At 39.1% G+C, this 23,689-nt stretch overlaps 1 protein-coding gene across 1 annotated transcript; it reads left to right on the top strand.

Annotated features, from left to right (window-relative positions):
* The first annotated feature begins 3,982 nt into the window (after nt 1-3,982).
* Nucleotides 3,983-23,618, top strand: LOC134667265 (glutaminyl-peptide cyclotransferase). The gene is made up of 6 exons (XM_063524602.1): nt 3,983-4,216; nt 4,691-5,021; nt 5,974-6,206; nt 17,277-17,502; nt 21,904-22,981; nt 23,559-23,618. The coding sequence occupies exons 1-5, from the start codon at nt 4,127-4,129 to the stop codon at nt 22,053-22,055; spliced, it is 1,032 nt and encodes a 343-aa protein (XP_063380672.1). The 5' UTR covers nt 3,983-4,126; the 3' UTR covers nt 22,056-22,981; nt 23,559-23,618.
* The last annotated feature ends 71 nt before the right edge of the window (nt 23,619-23,689 follow it).

Raw genomic sequence — 23,689 nt, forward strand, 5'->3', positions numbered from 1 at the left:
AAGAAAAGCCTGCAACGATTTTGATAGCAAACGCAGTGCAAGTATTATTTTTATACGTCATCGTCATTATTTCATAGAAGTTTGAAACTTGTTTGTTCAAAAACTGATGAGAAAGTTTAATTTTGCCCACAAGAGTGGCAAGTAATTTGATTCAAATTTTGGCTTATTTCCTTATGTTGATTGTTAGAATTTACTTTTAAATGATGACTTTGAATGATAAATATTTTTTCACCACACCGGCTCGGAAAGGCTTACTTTGCACTTCAAAAACTGATAGCAAAGTTGCATTTTATTCACATGTGAGACAAAGTAATCAAATGCAAATTTGATTTGGTTTCTTATGTTTGCTGGTAGAAATGACTTTTAAATGATGATTTTGGATGATAAATATTGAATAACATTCATTTGGATTTGATTTGGTTTGATTTTGTTTGATGTTTTACATTTAATATTTGCTTCAGGTTGGTGTGGTGAAAAATTTTGTGTTTCACTCGGGGGCAAATTTTGTTTAACCCTCGTGCTTTGAAACCCTCGCAACGCTCAAGATTCCATTTTTGGAACCACTCGCTACGCTCGTGGTTCAATTTTGGAATCTTTCGCTTGCTCGGGTATCAATATTAGCACGAGCGGTTAAACAAAAACTTTGCCCCCTTGTAAAACAAATAACTATAATAACGTTCATTTGGATTTGACTTTGTTTTACAGTTATCATCATCATCATATCAGCCTTTTATCGCCCACTGCTGAGCATAGGCCTCTCTTCCAGTAGTACTTTAGGGAGACCGAGGTGAGTTGTGACAGAGGAGAGTTGGAACATCGTCGATTTTTTGGATTCTATTAACTAGAAACTAGGTCGCAACAGTGTGCGTTTGTTAGCTCGTAACTTGTACTCACAAACGCACGCTATTGCGACATTTGCGACCTAGTTTCTAGTTAATAGTTTCCAAAAAATCGACGATGTTCCAACTCTCCTCTGTCACAACTCACCTCGGTCTCCCTACAGCTATACTCCTCGCGTTAGTGATGTGAAAATTTTTCTGTTTAACACGGCTCGTAGTTAAATTTTGCTTTCTTTCGCTTGCTCGGGTCTCAATGCACGAGCGGTTAAACAACAACTTTTCTTCCTTGTAAATAACTATTCAAAGCAATCAGCCATGTTTGTTTTTCTCAACAACAATGCTACAAATATCGTTTGCGGTCGGTAAAATTTAAATCCAGCCGATTCTCTAACAACATTGCCTTTACACCAGCAAATGTAACTTTGTCGTTTGTTTATTTCTCCAGAGAAAATAGCCCACGCAGTGACGTGCGCAATCTTAGCGTCAAAGGAATATTTACGCACTAGGATGTCAAGTCAACTTGTCTGCCAAGACAAATAATCCGCCAACGTGCCCTGAACGCAAAATGGTTAACCCCTTACTGCATGTAATAAAAAAATATTTGTTGAAATTTGAACTTTAACAACTGTCAATAGAGTTAAATATCATATCCGCCATATATGGCTTTGTATGCGGTAAGGGGTAAACTTAATTGGAATATTTTTTTACAGAAGGTATAATTATATGGTGCTAAATTACCGCCCTATATAGTATGGTAACTAGCCCTTTAAGTACGACGAGTACGTGCGTATGTCGAAAATTTAAAGGGCCATATACTATAGCATTATACTAATATACACGTGCGAAAAGGTAATTCGCAACGAGTGGCGATAAATTAAAACACGTAGGGAGAATTTCCTAATTTCCGCACTTGCATCGTAGTGTATCTATTATTACGTCAGCAGTGAAAACCGATATGCATGATACCTACGAAATAGTTTTTTTTTGTCAAATCACTTTTGGTATCTGAGTACCTATACCTAGCTCGAAATCGAGGTAAATAAAATATTCAACATTTTTCTCTTTGAGTGAAAAAGTTCTGAATCCTTTATTCTCCTTCTTCCTGGCGTTATCCCGGCATTTTGCCACGGCTCATGGGAGCCTGGGGTCCGCTTGACAACTAATCCCATGATTTGACGTAGGCACTAGTTTTTACGAAAGCGACTGCCATCTGACCTTCCAACCCAGAGGGGAATCTAGGCCTTATTGGGATTAGTCCGGTTTCCTCACGATGTTTTCCTTCACCGAAAAGCGACTGGCAAATATCAAATGATAATTCGTACATAAGTTCCGAAAAACTCATTGGTACGAGCCGGGGTTTGAACCCGCGACCTCCGGATTGAAAGTCGCACGCTCTTACCGCTAGGCCACCAGCGCTTAATCCTTTATTGTCTTGGAAAAATAAATACAAACGAAAAAGAACAAAAGCCATCTTATTTACCGAAGAGGAACTTTCGAAATTGAAATCCGGCGTCTAATTTCAGAAAAAGGGTATTTCACGCTTAGCGCGCCCGCCCTTAGTCCACCTACGGCATCTTGAGAGTAAATGCGTCACTGCCCTTCTTGTGACGTCATTAGGGGGTTTCCCAAAGATTAGAATAACAGAGTAGTCAGGTAGTCACGTGATGCTTAGATTTCCGTAGCGAAGCTTAGTAAGAAATAACAAAGCTAAGTGGAAGGTAATTATTTATTTTTGTTCACGAATAAACGAAATTACTGTATTTGTTTTAGCAAGCATGTAATGCAGAAGTGGATATTACATAAACAAGTTACCTCTTACTTAATTTGTTGATCTATGTCAAATGATACCAGCCTTCGGGCATACTTCAATCGTGGTAGATATTACTGCCGGCCTAGCCAAGGTTACAATCGCTATCGCTTCGACAACGAAAAGCTTTATGTATCTCTATCACTCTTCCATATTAGTGCGACAGTGACAGTTGCGTTTCTATCGCTACGGAGCGTAAGCGATTGGCATCTTGGCTACGCGGCCTGTTTATTTTTAACCGACTTCATAAACAGTGGCCTATTTTATAAAGCTACAAGTTACAATTTACAAGCGGAAGTCTCTTTCTGACCCTATGTGTTAGAAAGAGACTTCCGCTTGTAAATTGTAACTTGTAGCTTTATAAAATTAGGCCCAGGAGGAGGTTATCATTTCACCTTTTTTTTCATTTCAGCAATTAGGTGTCTGCAGAATGTAATAAGTCCAATGGTTTGTGAAAAATACATTGAAAGTTATGCTGCTATAAGCTAGAAGTGCTAGTCTCTAACGTTTTTAAAATTCTGACACAATTACCTAGAGTGCCGCTAAGGTAACGTGGGGGGCCTACCGCGAACCACCTCCTCCTCCTCCCTGTTACACTTACGTACAAATTTGCAAGTTAACTACAAGTTAACTTACGTACAAAGTTGCCTCCCTGTTACGCTACGTCTTACGTAGGCGAACAACGCGCGAACGCGGCGCGGCGCGGCGCGGCGAAATCAATCCTTTGATGCCCATAGAAGTGTCCTACGTAAGCGATCTCGTTGCGAACGCGGTGCGGCGCGATTTGCACGCGAATGTCAGGCGGCGCGGCGCGGCGCGGCGCGGCGGCGGCCCTTTCGCCGCGCCGCGTTCGCGCGTTGTTCGCCTACGTAAGACGTAGCGTTACACTTACGTACAAATTTGCAAGTGCGACAGAGAGGCAACACGTTGAACGAGGTTCGCGGTAGGCCCTCTGCACCGTGTTTGATAGCACAGAGTGTGCAAATATTATTTTAGATATCATAATTTCACAGAAGTTTGACGTTTATGATAACACTTCCACACTGTGTTACAGTGTTATCAAACACGGAGCAGAATTATTTTAATTAATTAAGGCGAACATTTAAAATTTTATTAATCGCTCGCATTGCGACGTGACATGCCATTTATCTCTGAACAGACTTGGACTTAATCAATAATCATATTATACGATGTATGGCTTATAAAATCTTAACATAAAAAAAAAAGAAATTGTAGTTTTTAAATTTAATAACAGGTATTACTAAATTTGACGTTTGAGTTGAGTAGGGGGAAGGGAGGAGTGGGAGGACGAGGACGAAAAGGTAGATTAGAGCAGGGCCGGAGGCTTGAATGAAGCCTGTAGCGTAGTTGTAGGGAGTGAGTGAGTGAATATCACAGAGGGCGGCTGGTTGGCGGTGATTTTGTGACATATGTTCAGTAACAATCAGTTTCACACGTACACTACCGGAATCCAGTCAACATGTCGCGATTTTTCACGTATATCGCGACCGCGGTGCTTTGTTTTAGCCTAGTTAATACTAATAATGCTCTTAAATTTTATCAGGAAAAGGTAAGTTTGATTAGTACCTAATATGATTGATAACTTTTTTGTTTATTGTTAAGTTTGACATAAGAGTTCACAAGGTCAGAGTAACATAAGGAAATGTAAAGTTTTGTAGTAATTTGACCTTTACTTTCGCCAGTCTAATGTGCGAGAACTGTTGAATGACCTATGACCTGTTGCTATTCATTTCTGATTCATTTGATAGCATCCACTATTTGCTATAAAGTTTCTAGATATTTAAATATAAAAGAACCTAAAAGTTGTCTTTTGTTTTAAATTGATACAATTAAATAGTTAGCCTATTTTAAAGTAAACTGAATGAATAGGTTTCCATTCAAACTTAGGCAACCTCTGGCCAGGCTAAATAATTTTTGCTCAAGTTACTTAAGTCATACTTAAGTTAGTAAGTTTGAACTCATATTTACTACTATACTGAGAAGTTGATTAAATTATAAAGCTTATGTGTCTCTTTTTTTGTAGAACTATCATGAAGCCCAAGAATTGACAGACCAGGACATTAAAAACATAGCCGCCATGTCTGACATGACACATTTTAGAACAGTCCTTGACCAAATCATGATCCCTAGAGTGGTTGCAACCCCCAACCATGGCAAAGTTAACAAGCTCATCAAGAAAGAGATGACTGCTCTAGGTTGGAATGTGACAGAAGATGCATTTGATGATCATACGCCAGTTTTCGGCACATTGCGGTTTAAGAACATAATTGCCACATTGAATCCAAATGCGGACAGATATTTGGTGCTGGCATGTCATTATGACAGTAAATATACTAGAGAACATGTGTTTATTGGTAAGTTTTTTATTTATTTTATTTGACTGATTATGAGTATGTGAGTCTGTTTCTTAAACCATTTTTACACAGGATATTAACATAACAGATTTGGCTTGCTTTAAATAATATTTATTTTGAGCTTAAGTTTCATTGTTTCAAATCAAGTCAAAAATATTTTTACAGTACATATGGTCCTATTTTCCTGCACTAGTGCGTAAAATAACACTTTTCGTGCGATGTCAAAAGTTTAAAGGGCCATATGTACTGTAAAACGTTGTACGATACACATGCGAATAGGTAATTCGCAACTCGTGTCGATTTAAAACACTCCCTTCGGTCGTGTTTTAATTTATCGCCACTCGTTTCGAATTTCCTCTTTTTCGCACTTGTATCATAAATAACTATTATTCTATATAGAATAATTTCATAGCTGATTGTATCAATCTCTTTTATATTGTCACAGCGTCCTAAGGCCCAGCCATACAAGGAAAATACCAGTGAAAATACCTATACAAAATTTGTCAGAATGAAAGAAACAGAGTTGGTTTTGTTTGAAAATTCAACTAAACAAAACAAATGTATCTCTGTTCCTGTTGAAAATTAATTAACAATTTCATCAAACTTAATAAGGTCTGTGAGCAGTGGCGTAGCTAGCATGGGTGGCACCCGGTGCGGAAATTGTGGGTGTCACCCCAAAATTCAATTCAAATTGTAAAATATGTTTAAAAAGAGTAATTGTAATTTATGTTAAATAGCTCAGGATTTACTCCACCTCTTTCATTTTACGTGATTTTACGAATTTTTATAGGTGGCACTACTGATGTTCACGGGTGTCACCCATTTAGGGGTGACACCCGGGGCGGACCGCCCCCGCCGCCCCCCCCCCTCTAGCTACGCCACTGTCTGTGAGCCTTAGAAGGATAGACATTTTGCAGAATTTTTTATTCTCGAAATCTATTTTTACCAATAGGTGCCACAGATTCCGCAGTACCATGTGCCATGATGATAAACTTAGCCAAAGTGATGGGCCCGAAGCTAGAGAAGCTAAAGCGGGCCAACCTGAGCCTCATGTTCATATTCTTTGACGGAGAGGAGGCCTTCCGGCAGTGGGGACCCACAGACTCCATCTATGGCGCTCGGCATTTGGCCAAGCTGTGGCACGGAATGTCCTATAAGGATGGTGCTAATCATTTGCAGAGGATGGTGAGTTTTTAAAAAATTACTACTTGCTCAGGGGAAAAGGAGTTTCAGGCAATTTTAACCTTTTGAACACCGCGCGTATCGTGCGCGCCATCTCATCGTGAACCTTGTCGAAATGCACGAAGATTGATATTGGGATGTATAAAGTCTTTGGCGGTCAAAAAGTTAAAAGCTTCCATTGACCCAGCTATGTCACAGAAAATACACAATTAAAGAGTTACCATTGGCTCGAACTCCTGGGACAGTCAGCAGCAGAAGTTGCTAAGCGGGCGTTCCAAATTACCTTGACGCGCTCTTATTCTCTTAACAATGAAGTCGCGTCAAGATCATTTTGAACACCTCGCCCGCTTAGTAACTTCTGGTGCTGACTGTACCATGTACCTACTATAATTAACGTGTCACTAAAAATTGCTTCGGCCTTTGCACGGATACGCCGCATCGCCGCCGAGATTTTGTCCGGCTTTTTCTAACTGTATAAATTACAAAGAGACTAATAATGCACTACTGTACATACAAAGGTACAGTCCGCAGCACAGGTAGGTACTAGGTAGTAAGCAATCGCGGGATCAAAATTAACTGAAGAGAAAACTTTATTTATTTATTTATTTATTATTGTGTAAGCAGGCAGGCAGTTGTGACAACTAGGGTTTCTGGTTTCTCGACCTTTTTAATTTCTCGAGGCACGGGAATTCTCGACCAAGATTTCTCGAGTTTCTCGAGTATCTCGAGAAATATTGAATGTTTCAAAAAACACCATGTTATTTTCATTTATTTGCTTTATTACAAATCAGACTCATAGGAATCGTAGGTGAGGTCAATAATCAAACATAGGGTAAATTTTTAGTTACCATAAATTGTACTTAATAATAAAAAATTCAACAACAAACAAAAAAACTATAGGTGCAGGCATGCGCGCCGGCGATGTGATAATTATGGTATAATGTATTTATTTAGGTATTTAACAAAATGAAATCAAACCACAATACCTATGGTATTTTATTAGGCAGGAATATTCAAGTCAATAAATTTAACTAGATGTGACAAACTTACAGACATTTTACTACGAAATAGTCAACGTAACAATGAAGCTGCTAAAATTGTGATATTGTGCTAATTGGAATATATCGGGATGATTTGATTTATCAATAGTAATTTATTATATTTATTATTACATGGCCCTATAATTCGTTTTTAGCATTAGAAAGAAGATAAGCGATTTAGACGAGTCTTTCTATCGAAAAACACTTGAAAATTAAATCACCGCAAATAAATTATGTATCAATTACAAATCATATACGATAGTTTACATTAAGTATTTTGCTTTCATAAGTAGTAGTTATTTTTTTATTTGGTTGGTTAACTAAATGTTTTAAGTACCTGAAGATGTAAAAAAAATTTTTTTTATCATTTATTTCACTACCTAAAGAATAACACTTTAGACGCGTGTTTTCTTTTTACTTATCACATGAGATTTATTTCTCGAGTTCTCGAGGCATTGAGTGTTTTTTTCCCGTCTCGACTTAGGACAAATTTCTCGAGATTTCTCGCCTCGAGAATTCTCGAGCAGAAACCCTAGTGACAACTGATATTGCCTGTATCCAGTAATCATTAATAGTTATCGTTGACAAGTAGATGTATTGATGTGTCTGTCTAATTTATTTTTAAATTGGTTCACATTTTGTGCTGAAACCACATCTTCGGGGAGTTTGTTCCAAGCCCTTACTACTCGGTTGCTCAGAAAGTGTTTGTATGGGTTACTGTGGGACCTATGCCTTTCTAACTTTAAGTGATGACCTCTCAGACGGGTGTTGTTGTTGCGCTTGAACATCTCATGAAAGTCCTTGAGGTCATAGTGCCCAGACAGTCTATTGTTACGAGAATTAGCGATTAGGATATATTCTATTACCATTTGAACCATTTCATTCCGTAAGTATATGCATAATAAATGTATCTTTAGTTTTTAAAATTGCTGTAATTTATCATTCTGAAATAAATAAACTAAACTAAACTAAGATGTTGGTACCTTCTGTTATGTTATGGTACTGTTTAGGAATTTATTTAAATCAATTCACTCCGTACATTTTTTTTCTAACCTTGAATTCTGTTGCGTAAGTACTTAAACTAATAAATCTATGTGTAAGTATGTGTCCGAACAATAGTAATCGATTTGTATTCAGTCTATATCCTCTTTGTAATATAAATAAATCAGTGTTTATATTATTAGACCTTCGTTCGTGCCATGTCCAAACTGATGTCCGTTATAAAGAACATTTAGGTTGATAGGTGAATAGGTTTTTTTATCTCTCCTCAATGAAAACTGAAGAATTAAAATTCTAACGACTTTTGTGCGTAACAGTTCAAACATTTAGTAATTGGTACAAATTTATTTTGTTAATAAGTATCAGAAGCTGTGTGATTTTATTGTATTTGTACGATATTGTTTATCGAGAATGCATATATACCTTATTTTTCTAGCATTAGAAATTAGGTAAACAATCTTGATGTGTCTTTTAATTGAAAAACACATTTTATAAATAAGTTACGGCAAATATGTAACAATTATGAATCTAATACGATCATTTATATTCTTCTGCTTTTATAAGTAATAGTTATTGATTTTTAAAAAGTGTTTTTCAATTAAAAGACATGTCAAGATCGCTTACCTTCTTTCAAGTTCTTTCTAATGCTAAAAAAACGAACTATAGGCATCCTCTATTGTTTTCTTATAAGTACATATATTTTTTCCACGTTCACGTATGTTTGTAAATTGTTGTAAATTGGTATTATTATTCATTTTTAAATTACTATTTTGTACTTAATTATAATAAACACGCCTTAACAATAACTTGAAGTATGTATATATTTAAATATTATAACGTCCACATAATTTTGTAGAATCGAGGTATCTATTTAACTCGTTTAAATCTGGATTAAATATATGTAAATTATATGTATTTGTTACAAGTCCGACCAGTGCCCTGTTTTGTATCACAAGTTACAAGCTTTTGATACAAATGGAAGTCCCTTTCTAACAAAAGCTGTCAAAAACGGACTTCCACTTCTATTACAAGTTAAGAGTGCTATTACATTTCGGGGTTGAGCGAGTTTAGGTATTTTACGCGCTGCGGCAGGCCGTGCGAGCTCAGTATTCCGATCCCTTCTACCACACTCGCGCTACAATGATGGATTAAACATTCTTGATCCTTCGCGAAGCATATTGAAATCAACCATAACAACACTAACTGTACTTAACTTATAAAGTCCTAAAACTGTTATTTGGTAAGTACGAAAATACTGAATGCAGTGCAAATGTACATAGGGGCTGTTCATAAATTACGTCGTCTATTTTTGACCCCCCCATCCCTCAAATCATCCAAAAATCATGCTTCGGATGACTCTGTTTCCTCCTACGTCATGCTACCATCATCCGATGTCCATGACCCCCTCCCCCCCTCCTCCCATTTGAAACGACGTAATTTATGAATAGCCCCATACTCGTACTTATGAACGTATATTACTCGAAAGAAATTATAGGTACTCGCTTATTTACAAGAAACAAGTTACAAGAAACTGAAGATACACAGGGTCTGATGATGGAGCTGGAAGGTGGCCACGGGTACCAGTCTATCATGTAACTAAACCACTTCGTGTTTGGGCTCGTTTGATTCGTCTAAACAAGATCTTTGACACTGAAGATACACAGGGTCTGATGATGGAGCTGGAAGGTGGTCACGGGTACCAGTCTCTCATGTAACTAAACAATTTCGTGTTTGGGCTCGTTTGATTCGTCTCAACAAGATCTTTGACACAAGACAGTACTCAGGGTCTGATGATGGAGCTGGAAGGTGGTCACCATTACCAATCAACCATACAACTAAACCACATCGTGTTTAGGCTCGTTTTATTCATCTCAACAAGATCTTTGACACTATATAGGTGATACTCAGAGTCTGATGATGGAGCTGGAAGTTGGTTACCGGTACCAATCAACCATGCAACTAAACCACTTCATGTTTAGGCTCGTTTGACTAGTCTCAACAAGATCTTTGACACTAGGTGATACTCAGAGTCTGATGATGGAGCCGGAAGGTGGTCACCGGTACCAATCAACCATGCAACTAAACCACTTCATGTTTAGGCTCGTTTGATTAGTCTCAACAAGATCTTTGACACTAGGTGATACTCAGAGTCTGATGATGGAGCTGGAAGGTGGTCACCGGTACCAATCAACCATGCAACTAAACCACTTCGTGTTTAGGCTCGTTTGATTCGTCTCAACAAGATCTTTGACACTAGGTGATAAACCAAACACGAAGCCCAAACATGGAGCCCAAACACGAAGTGGTTCAGTTATGTGATAGACAGGTACCCGTCGCCACCTTCGAGCTCCATCATCAGATCCTGAGTACTTTCTTGTGTCAAAGATCTTGTTGAGATGAATAAAACGTGCCTAAACACGAAGTAGTTCAGTTACATGATAGACTGGTACCCATGGCCACCTTTCAGTTCCATAATCAAACCTTGTGTATCTTCAGTGTCAAAGATCTTGTTGAGACTAATCAAACGAGCCCAAACACGAAGTGGTTTAGTTGTATGGTTGATTGGTACCGGTGACCACCTTCCGGCTCCATCATCAGACCCTGAGTACTATCTTGTGTCAAAGATCTTGTTGAGACGAATAAAACGAGCCTAAACACGAAGTGGTTTCATTGCACGGTTGATTGGTACCGGTGACCACCTTCCGGCTCCATCATCAGACCCTGAGTACTATCTTGTGTCAAAGATCTTGTTGAGACGAATCAAACGAGCCCAAACACGAAGTGGTTTTGTTGCATGGTTGATTGGTACCGGTGACCACCTTCCGGCTCCATCATCAGACCCTGAGTATTATCTTGTGTCAAAGATCTTGTTGAGACGAATCAAACGAGCCCAAACACGAAATGGTTTAGTTGCATGGTTGATTAGTACCGGTGACCAAATTCCGGCTCCATCATCAGACCCTGAGTACTATCTTGTGTCAAAGATCTTGTTAAGACGAATAAAACGAGCCTAAACACGAAGTGGTTTAGTTGCATGGTTGATTGGTACCGGTGACCACCTTCCGGCTCCATCATCAGACCCTGAGTACTATCTTGTGTCAAAGATCTTGTTGAGACGAATAAAACGAGCCTAAACACGAAGTGGTTTAGTTGCATGGTTGATTGGTACCGGTGACCACCTTCCAGCTCCATCATCAGACCCTGAGTACTATCTTGTGTCAAAGATCTTGTTGAGACGAATCAAACGAGCCCAAACACGAATTGGTTTAGTTGCATGGTTGATTAGTACCGGTGACCACATTCCGGCTCCATCATCAGACCCTGAGTACTATCTTGTGTCAAAGATCTTGTTGAGACGAATCAAACGAGCCCAAACACGAAGTGGTTTTGTTGCATGGTTGATTGGTACCGGTGACCACCTTCCGGCTCCATCATCAGACCCTGAGTACTATCTTGTGTCAAAGATCTTGTTGAGACGAATCAAACGAGCCCAAACACGAAATGGTTTAGTTGCATGGTTGATTAGTACCGGTGACCACATTCCGGCTCCATCATCAGACCCTGAGTACTATCTTGTGTCAAAGATCTTGTTGAGACGAATCAAACGAGCCCAAACACGAAGTGGTTTTGTTGCATGGTTGATTGGTACCGGTGACCACCTTCCGGCTCCATCATCAGACCCTGAGTACTATCTTGTGTCAAAGATCTTGTTGAGACGAATCAAACGAGCCCAAACACGAAATGGTTTAGTTGCATGGTTGATTAGTACCGGTGACCAAATTCCGGCTCCATCATCAGACCCTGAGTACTATCTTGTGTCAAAGATCTTGTTGAGACGAATCAAACGAGCCCAAACACGAAATGGTTTAGTTGCATGGTTGATTAGTACCGGTGACCAAATTCCGGCTCCATCATCAGACCCTGAGTACTATCTTGTGTCAAAGATCTTGTTAAGACGAATAAAACGAGCCTAAACACGAAGTGGTTTAGTTGCATGGTTGATTGGTACCGGTGACCACCTTCCGGCTCCATCATCAGACCCTGAGTACTATCTTGTGCCAAAGATCTTGTTGAGACGAATAAAACGAGCCTAAACACGAAGTGGTTTAGTTGCATGGTTGATTGGTACCGGTGACCACCTTCCAGCTCCATCATCAGACCCTGAGTACTATCTTGTGTCAAAGATCTTGTTGAGACGAATCAAACGAGCCCAAACACGAATTGGTTTAGTTGCATGGTTGATTAGTACCGGTGACCACATTCCGGCTCCATCATCAGACCCTGAGTACTATCTTGTGTCAAAGATCTTGTTGAGACGAATAAAACGAGCCTAAACACGAAGTGGTTTAGTTGCATGGTTGATTGGTACTGGTGACCACCTTCCGGCTCCATCATCAGACCCTGAGTACTATCTTGAGTCAAATAAATACATATAGAATGTCAGGTCGTTTCAAATATTTTTAATCCTGTCCGGTAGTTTATTAAACTGTACCATTATAAATTATAATACTATAAAAACAGTGCTAGAGTCTGTGCGGAAAGAGAAGAGTCGTGGCAGAAACGGGAACTAACATTTTAAATTTTATATGGCAATCCAACCTTTGACACCTGTCTTGTAAAAAGTAAACAAACTTCTGTCATTGTATATTTTTATTAACAAAAACCGCAAGTTTTATGTATAAAATATTTTCAAAACACGATGAAACTGTACATAAAACCACAAGAAAAATTATATTTAACATTGTTCGGTTTTGTCAGCGGGAAGAAAACGGCTAAAAGCCGACTATCGACTTACAAAAAGTCGCGGAACGTGTTTCCGCTATTCGCGGGTATTGATGTTGTATTCAATATTAAATAATTACCTATTTAATAAGCCCCCTAAGTAACTTGTCTCCGGTACATAATCGGTAAGTATATTCATTCAAAATATATTAATTTTCATAAATATGCAGGTCATTCATGTTCTTTAAAATAACTGACAAATAGTCTTGATACTTGCCATTTTATGCATATTTATATGTATTTTTTTTTCAGGATTGTGTAAAAGTACCTACGGTATCTCGAATAAAAGACCGCTAAGTAGGTGATATGCAAGAATTCGTAATCTACGTGCCGGATTCAAGCACATCCAGTTCCTCACATCAGTCCCTGGTTGTTCTGAAGCTAGCTCAAACATAAGTGACATTGAATATTTTAATTCAGACGTCGATTACAAAGAATAAAACCTTTTCATAAAAATATTTCTTTATTTGTAAGTTCGTTTACTAGGTTCTGTTAGTTACGAAATTATAAGTATTTCATATTTAGCAGACTTTTCGGCGAAGTAAAATATCGTGAGATGAGAGAACCGGACATATCCCAATAAGGCCTACCTACTTATGCACTATTTTTATTCATATTCATATTTATTATTAATAATGTACACATACATTACAAGTCAAGTTTACAATGGGTGAAATATATCCCAGATAGTAAAATTACAGTTCTAATGCCCAATTTCTACCCGATCTACCCGGTTTTGTATTAAAATAACTGTTGGACTGCACGGATTAGGTAGTACATAAATGAGACTCTATCTTGTTTGGTACTAAAATTACAGTTGTATTGGGCAGATTCTTAACTAGTTTTAGCAGTTTTGTCAATCGCACTGTCACTTTTTAGTATCTGAAACATAAAAACAAAAGTGTGTTTTAAAAAGAAAACTAGTGCCTGCGCTAAATCAGAGGATTGATTTGACGAGCCGACACCACCACCAGGCTCCGTTTAGTAAGCCATGGTAAAAAACCGGAACAAAAGGGGTACAAGTATCATGACCTTTAGTGTCGTACTATAATCACGTGACCAGTGTTGTCAGCATAGCAAAAACCATAAAATAGCACTGGCGCGCCCTCAAATCCCACGACTCTTCTCTTTCCGCACAGATTCTAGGATCAAAGTCTCTCGTTGCGGTTTACACGCACACAGTATAGCGTTTTACACGGCGCCCGCCGCACACAATGATAAAAAACCTCGTCGTCGCCGTTGAAAATGTGCGGAGCCGACCGACACACGTCCTGCCTGTACAAGCTCTGCCGCGGCACTGAGCTGGTGAGCGCGCGTCATCGGTAATATAGAGTAGTTTTCAAAAAATTGCCAAAAAATTATAGTAGAATTTCATAAACACTAATGTATACCAACAGTATAAGCAAACGTTGCAGATTGCTTGAGTATGAAAATGACTTCGATATTAAGTAGATTTTCGTAGAAATTGACACTTGTTTCGGAGAGAAAATTGAGTTCGTTTTACTTTGATTTTCTCTTTCTCAAAGGTATGTAGGAAAAATATCGTTTGATATGCTTAAAGTACAGGGTATTAGTAATACAAAATAGCCAGGTTTAGCAGAGAAAACTTCTCAACATTTCCAAATAAAAGCTTGCCGTTCAGTGCTTCACGCGGTTTTTCGGAAACGACCATCAGAAAAAAATTCATTACTTATTTAATAAGTCCTTTTTCTAATATTTACAACGATATTTAAAAAGATAAGAAGACGCTTTTACTGGAACAAGTACTCATTGTTTCTAATAAGGAGCACAAAGTCCTGAATTTCGTCGACTAGTATCATCAATTTTGCATTATTTCGACTTTTCTTGTAAGAGCGCTCTACAGGGCACAGGTGTCTATACTTTTATGTAAGTACTTAATGTACAAAGGACTGAGTTATCTTTTGTCTAGGATCTAGCTAGCCTATTCAGTAATTGGTGAAGAAAAAGTCGGCCAGTTAAAAATAATTATATATACTATCCCGTAAATTACCGTTAGCCTTGAAGTTGCGTGGCTTTGATTAGGTGTACCTATAGTTCGTTTTTTTAGCGTTAGAAAGAACTTGCAAGAAGGTAAGCGATCTTAACATGTCTTTTAATTGAAAAACGCTTTTAAGGGTAGCAAGAAGGAACTAAAAAACTATCGTCCGATATCGTTGGTGCCCGCAATCTCTAAAATATTTGAGATGGGAATTTGTGACAGACTGATGAGCTTCTTTAGCTCGAATGAGTCGTTATGCTCTCAGCAGTATGCTTATCAGGCTGGTCGATCGACGGTGGAGGCAGCACGCGAGGTGGTAAAAAACGTACTAGGCAGGCTAGAATCAAAAAAACGTGTCGTCGCTATACTTTTTGACCTATCTCGCGCTTTCGACCTTGTTGATCACAAACTGATAGCAGCTAAGCTTGAACACTATGGCGTACGTGGGGTGACCTTGGATTTCATTATTTCCTTCCTCAGTAACCGCTCCCAAAGAACGGAAGTGGCTGGTGATGCTTCGGTACCAGGTGATGTTGGTGACCGGTCAGTTCCTCAGGGGTCCAACGTTGGTAACACGATATTTCTGGTACTGATGAATGACTTGCCATTTTTATCTTCTCACACCCAGCTGGTTATGTACGCAGACGATATCTGCGCCGTAGTGAGTGGGGACTGTGAGGATGAGCTCCGTATCAATGTCGAAGCGGTAATAGTGAAGCTCTTGCACTGGTTTACTGCGAACGGTATGCAGCTCAACCTCGAAAAAACGAATATTCTGGACTTCTCATTGGCAACAAATAAGACCACGAACTTAACCCCTGTAGTAATACATAACACTAAAATTGGGGCCGTAAGCTCCGCAAGATTCGTAGGCTTCACTCTAGACGGTAGACTGCAGTGGCAGGAGCATATTGATTCCCTCTGTGCTAGGCTAAACTCTGGCTATTATGCCGTAACCAGACTCAAAGGCTCCTTGTCGCAAAATAATCTGCTAGCCGCCTACTATGCTTATTTTCACTCCCATCTTTCCTATGGTATCGATCTTTGGGGTTTAGCTGCAGACCGTGATCGCCCTTTTATAATCCAAAAAAAAGTCGTCCGGTCTATGTGCCGAGTACCGCCTGACGAACCGGCAAGAGGCCTTTTTATTAAGTTACGCATCCTAACGGTTCCCTCGCTCTTTATATTCGAGGTAGGAAAACTAATCCGGCGGAGCAGGAAACACTTTTCCACCTCTACTACGCGTGAGTCGTCAAGACGAACGCAGGTACTAGTAATACCTAAGCACAGACTTGCAAAAACGGGCAACTTCTTCCAAATTATAGGTCCACGCATTTATAACAGGTTACCTACTGATATAAAGGACGTTGCTTCAGACCTCATTTTTATAAAAAAACTCAAGTGTTTCCTGATCAAAAAGGCGTTTTATTCGGTCAAGGAATTCCTAGAAGCCTGACGAATGTTAAATGAAGCTATTATTATTATTCCCAACGTATTGGAACGGGGTATAATTATTTTATTGACAATTTAATTATTACTATTTTTCAATTGTTATAATGATACCTACTTTTAATTGTATATATTTCAGACATACCTATATAATGTATAATAATAATGTAGATTACGCATCTGTATTCTGTGACAATGTATGATCAATACAAATAAAGAATATGAATATGAATATGAATATGAATAAAAATCAAAAACTATTACTTATGAAAGCAAAAGAATATAAATGATCGTATTAGATTCATAATTGTTACATATTTGCCGTAACTTATTTTTAAAATGTGTTTGTCAATTAAGAGACACATCAAGATTGTTTACCTAATTTCTAATGCTAAAAAAAACGAAGTATAAGACTAATTCGATTTTACAATAATGCGAATCTGATTCACCTTTCAACGGTTCTGAGATAGCCATAAACTGGTATATTACTTTATGACAGAATTTTATGTCCACCTCAGCAGTCGAGCAAGCGTGCTTAAAAATTCGATTATGGTGCGAGCGTGAGAAAAAAATAGGTACCAATACCAATGTAACTTTTAACAATTTTATCATAGGTATTGTATTTTTTTTCCTTCTAATTATGTTCTTACTGCTGAGGTGAAAAATTAAATGTGCCAAACGAGACTCGTGCCTTTAAGTGCCTCGGAGTAACTTTGGTCTCATATTGCACAAATAACTATTGTAATCTTCGTGGATTTTTTTCTAGAAACTTCCGTAGAGTTAGCAATGTTCTTTTGTTTCCAGGACGTCCTAGTGCTCCTAGACCTCCTAGGCGCCCCAGACCCAGTGTTCTACAGCTACTTCCAGTCTACAGAGAAGTGGTACGTGAGGCTGGCGAGCGCAGAACAGCGGCTGGCTGAGCTGGACCAGCTCGGAGGCTACACTAAGGGCAGGGCGGAGCAGACGTACTTCAGGCTGTCGAGCTCGAGGTCTTTTGTGGAAGATGATCATATCCCGTTCTTGAGGAGAAGTGAGTAGAATTTGCTAAATCTTGTTGTTTAAAATAGACATATAGACCATCTCGGAGGCTACGCTATATGCAGGGCGCAGCAGACCTGCTTCAGACTGCCGAGCTCTAGGTCATTTTCTTATGTGGAAGATGATCATTATCTACCAATCATAGTTCTCATTAGAATCGTTTGGTATTGCAGTTTTTAGAATCTTTTATTTCTCTAGCGTATTTTTTATATTAAATATGTGGGTTTGGAAAGGTGAAGGGGGCAGGGGGCATAGTTTACGATGCCTTTCCGATCACATCAATTGATATCCCGTTGAGACATGTGTCTTAATTGGTCAATAAATAGAAGCTATTATCACAAGGTTGATTACGCGCACGAAGGGTTCCGTACCATAAAGTAAAAAAAAAAAAAAGCAAAAAAAAACGGTCCATCATCCAAGTACTGACCACTCCCGACGTTGCTTAACTTTGGTCAAAAATCACGTTTGTTGTATGGGAGCCCCATTTAAATCTTTATTTTATTCTGTTTTTAGTATTTGTTGTTATAGCGGCAACAGAAATACATCATCTGTGAAAATTTCAACTGTCTAGCTATCACGGTTCGTGAGATACAGCCTGGTGACAGACGGACGGACGGACGGACGGACGGACGGACAGCGAAGTCTTAGTAATAGGGTCCCGTTTTACCCTTTGGGTACGGAACCCTAAAAAGGTCCCCGCATCCCGTATTCATGCAATGACTTTTTTAATTCGTACGTCGCTTTATCTTAATTGACGGTCACGGTTATGAACTAAGGAACTTATTAAGCGTGTTAAATTAAGCAATTAAGTAGTACTGTAATTTTAATTGCCCTTGTGTTACCTTAAGACTATTGAGCAGTGTTGACAGCATATCGATTGTCCTACACAGTGGACGTAACTTTTCAACCCCGATGGCGTAGCGTGAACTAATTAAGCTGTGGGCGAAGTCACATCCGCGAGGCCTTTTTCTTTCACTGTGCCCGAAGGGGCCTCGCGCGATACGCCCCTTGGGGCGCGAGGCCGTGGGCGACGGCCCACTTCGCCCACGCCTAGCTACGCCACTTCAACCATCGTTAAAATTTAAATATTTAAAATTGTATTCAGATAGAACATAATAGTCTATTCATAGACTGACATTTGCGATACTTTCGATGGATTAAAGGGTAGTAACAGACTTAGTTATTTTGCCTCAGGTATTAGCAACGTTGTTGTTACAGTTTTTAAAGTTCACGTCTGTTATAAAAGGCTTTCTCATTTATTGTTATAAAATCACAATACAATAGTTACTCGTAGATCGAATCTTGTGTGAGATCATCAGATCAGTAGGTATCTACTTTGTCGTAATTTTATCTTATCAGTTATCAGTTATGTTGCGTCTTGACATCTATCCTATCACGTAATAAACTGCCGTACTACCTGATAGTTAAGTACCTACCTTAATAAAGGCGTAATTATAATAAGTTGAAGCTATTTTTTATGGTAATTTAATTCTTATAATTTCCATAAAAAAGTTTACGGTCGGTAATAGTTATTGTTATTGTGTTAGGTATAGAAAAAAAAATATTTCGCGGCAGTTATTATTCTAATAAGTAGGTAGGTTTTATTTTGAGTAAAGCTTTCTTTAATTACGGTAGGTATGTGGATAGGTATAGGTAGACAAAAATATTTTAAAGTAAACCTTGGCTATTCGGTGATACTTGGTTATCCGGTGATAGTCAGTCTTAATGTGTTTTATCCGCGTTACCTGGTAATTATATTACTTGAAACCATATTACACCACATTAGTCACATCCATGGTATCTCTTAAACATTGTTTTAAGCAATAAGATTACCGGGTAACTCGGCTAAAAGACAATAAAACTGACTATCACCGAATAACTACGTACCACCCAATGGCCAAGGTTTGCCCTATGTATTGGGCATAAGTATAGAGGACATAACCCACATGGAAACTAATACCTAATAATTAAAGTCATAGCGTTTCGTTTCGTAATAAAAGGCACGTGTAGGTAAATGTATGTTCACTTTATAACTTGTCCGTTTCGACATAGGAACGTTTCTAATTGAAGTACATAATTGATTATGTTACCTCTTTCTCCTTTAAAATAGGTATTTATTCGGGATGTGGTGAACATGATACATTAATTAATCGGTCTGAAAATAGACTTATAAGTATTCTTATTAATATTAATTTATCTACGCGATATGAACGTCGTACGGTCTCGGTCTGGCCCAGACTAAAGATACCAACAAGAAATATTGTGCCCAATATTTCACATACTCCCACAGCGAAAAAGGAGTGCCCTATAAGGAATGTATTAACTTCTTACTTTCAAATAACTTATACACAAGGCAAGGCTGATAACTGGAGCACAGATAGATACGCTCGCTGTGTTATAGGCGGTCTTATAGGGCTCCGGTGTGCGCCCTAAGTGACTGGTGGCCTGTTGTAGCGTGACAACGCTATGCGCGTATATAGCGATGTCCCGCTTGCACACCGGAGCGACGTGCGAATCCGCATCAGTGTGCAAATCGCGATAGAATAGACATTCTATAACACTTGGGAAAATACCTACCTAAATATGTTATCGCGTCAGCGCATGCTGAAGACCCAGCTTCGATTCCTGCCCTGGGCATTCGAGGCATTATGGTCACCATTTCTTTTGTTTAAATAAATAAAGTTAAGCTACGAAAAGTCACGAAAAGTGCAGTGATTTTGATAGCCCTCTCAGTGCCAGTGTTATTTATACGTCATAATTTCATAGAAGTTTGTCGTTTTAAATAGGTAATACGTGCACTGCGTGGTCTATGAAATCCGCTGCAGACTTTTCTTGGTCTGACTCTATGACATATATTTCACTTTAATAGCTTTTTTCACCTTAAACGTCATACGGGTAGGTGTAAATGTCAACAAATAACTACACGACTAAATCCCTAATCTCTCCACTCGATGAATAATTGCCGCTCATGGACCAAATTTCCCATACACGATAAGCGCTGATAAGCTTATCAACTGTGAAAAGAAAGCTATTGATAGGTGCGTCATGTGTCACCTATACGTACGAGTAACATTTATCTCGAGAAAATTTCTCTTTTAAATGTCGGCACAGAATAAATAATAGTACTAGGTACAGAAGACTCACTCTCTAAAGTAACAAAACGCGTCTGTCAGGATCAGCACAGATATGGCCGCTAGGTGGCGACAGCGCCACGCGCGGCTTATGTCAAACCCCAAAATTGGGGTCGAACAGATGGACTTTTAGCTACCTGTAGCAAAGCGACGAAAGACGAAATCGCGGAGTGAGCCACGCTTGACGTCGGTAGCCATTTAAGTTTATTCTAAACTTCAAAAACTTCGTATACTTAATTTTCTGAACGAATCAATGTGTTTAGCTTGGCCGTAAATCATGAATATCATGACGAACATAATCATTGCTTTTAAGTTGATAAGGTTGTTGAGTGTATCAACGACATTACACGGGTATTTCATAGCCCAAGCCAATTAACTTAAGGCCATTTTAATGTAGAATTAAGAAGTCGCAGAAAATGTTTTGTTTAACCTTTTAACCGCCGTAGGCTGATATAATTATAAGACATACAAAATTGGACCCATTTCGCAGTGGTCTGTTAAATAAGACAAAACTTCGTGTTATGAAAAATTATATCCTTTAGCCGCCCAGCGACCTATAAAAAGGTCTCCTGGTCCATTCTAATTTGAACTTTGTGTTGACAAATTAAAATTTCATTTTGCTTGGCAAGGTTTGACGTATGGGTGGTTAGACGTTTATGGCGGTTAAAAAGTTTAATGCTTACTGTAATAGGTAATTGTAATTCACCTTTGCTGGTTTTAGCATTGATAATTGAATTTAAGCATTTCAATATCAAGTTCATGTTTTGAACAGCCAATAATTTACGTAACATACGAAAGTTACCTACCTGTCATTGAAACGTTCGTCACCAATTGTGTCGTTTAACTTCAAACTCGGGTAAATCCATTGGACCCTCTCAGCAAATATCTACCCTATTACGTTTTCTTAATACTAAAATCGCATAATCTGACAGATGGATTTACCCGAGTTTGAAGTTAAGCGACTCAATTAAGACAACATTAGAAAATAGGCATGTGTCTTAAAAAGGCAAACTGAGATACTGTAATTTTGAGTAGGTAAGACTTGTTCCACTGACCTGAGAGAAGCCAGGAGCCACCTACCTACTTAAGCATAGTGTGTGAATAAAACATAACTCTTGGTAGCGCAAAAAATAGCCAAGGTAGTGAGTTCAAGCCTTTGTGACAATCAAGAATTGAGCAACTATATGTAAAAAGAAGATCAAAAATTATGTTTCTAATCTGCATTACGTAAAAAGAGTTAATAACACAAATTGTATTTACAGACGTGGACTGTCTCCACATAATCCCGTCGCCGTTCCCGGACGTGTGGCACACGGCCGGCGATGACGCGACCGCGCTGGATTACAACACCATCGAGAACCTCAACAAGATCATGCGAGTGTTTGTGGCAGAGTACCTTCACACGCAGGCCTAGCGGCACAACCGATGGCGGCTTTGGAGGGCTGTAGTTAATTAACCTTTTCGACGCTGAGTCAAACACAAAAACTGCCACTCAGACGCCACGCCACCGAAGTGTCAAAACTGAAATTGAGCTTTATGCATATGCACGTAGGTCTATGTTGCTCTGTGGTATGTGATCGATTAATCAGTCTTTGGCGTTAGACCTGCGGCGCGGATATATCGGTCATTGGCGTCCAAAAGGTTAATCCTTTATGATATTTATGATGCTTCCTTTGACGGTGTTCGATGGAATTGTACTTTAAAAAGAACATTATATTTGAACCAGGCAAAAATATTTCAAAAAGAAAAGAAACCCTTACATGTACCAGTTTCCGAAATTAGACATACAAATCTCAAAGTATCGTGACGGACTGTCTCCACATAATCCCGTCGCCGTTCCCCGACGTGTGGCACACGGCCGGCGACGACGCGACCGCGCTGGATTACAACACCATCGAGAACCTCAACAAGATCATGCGAGTGTTTGTGGCCGAGTACCTTCACACGCAGGCCTAGCGGCACAACCGATGGTGGCTTTGGAGGGCTGTAGTCACTTAACCTTTTCGACGCTGAGTCAAACACAAAAACTGTCACTCAGACGCCACGCCACCGAAGTGTCAAAACTGAAATAGAGCTTTATGCATATGCACGTAGGTCTATGTTGCTCTGTGGTATGTGACCGATTAATCAGTCTTTGGCGTTAGACCTGCGGCGCGGATATATCGGTCATTGGCGTCCAAAAGGTTAATTCTTTATGATATTTATGATGCTTCCTTTGACGGTGTTCGATGGAATTGTACTTTAAAAAGAACATTATTTTTGAACCAGGCAAAAATATTTCAAAAAGAAAAGAAGCCCTTACATGTACCAGTTTCCGAAATTAGACATACAAATCTCAAAGTATCGTGACGAACTGTCTCCACATAATCCCGTCGCTGTTCCCCGACGTGTGGCACACGGCCGGCGACGACGCCACCGCGCTGGATTACAACACCATCGAGAACCTCAACAAGATCATGCGGGTGTTTTTGGCCGAGTACCTTCACACGCAGGCCTAGCGGTACAACCGATGGTGGCTTTGGAGGGTTGTAGTTACTTAGGGCCGGTTGCACCAAACTGTTCGTATCGTTAAAGAGTTCGCAAAATTTTTATGTATGGAAAGTTTCATAGTGGCGCGCCGGCTGACGTTGTTCAGTCTGTCAAATGTGGTTGGTGCAACCGGCGCTTAATCCGTTATAATATTTACAGCTTGGCAAAAAAGTTTTCTTATATAAATTGGTTTAAAAGGGACGACACTACAGTGTTGCCACTTTTTAATTTCTACTCTTGTTTGCCAAGCTGTATGGTGCTTCCTTTGACGGTGTTCGATGGAATTGTACTTTAGAAAGGACATCATGTTTGAACCAAGCAAAAATAATTCAAAAAGAAAAGTAGTTACATGTTCCAGTTTCCGAAATTAGACATATAAATATCAAAGTATCGTGACAGACAGGTGACAACCAAAACTCACTAGTTGCAAATAAAAAATAAGCTAAAATCGACCTTGTTTTATTATTATTACGGTTCTTTATGCCTTGAACTTGTGGTAGTAATTATAAAGTTTTGGCT

Source organism: Cydia fagiglandana, chromosome 9, assembly GCF_963556715.1.
Source record: "Cydia fagiglandana chromosome 9, ilCydFagi1.1, whole genome shotgun sequence".
Taxonomy (NCBI): domain Eukaryota; kingdom Metazoa; phylum Arthropoda; class Insecta; order Lepidoptera; family Tortricidae; genus Cydia; species Cydia fagiglandana.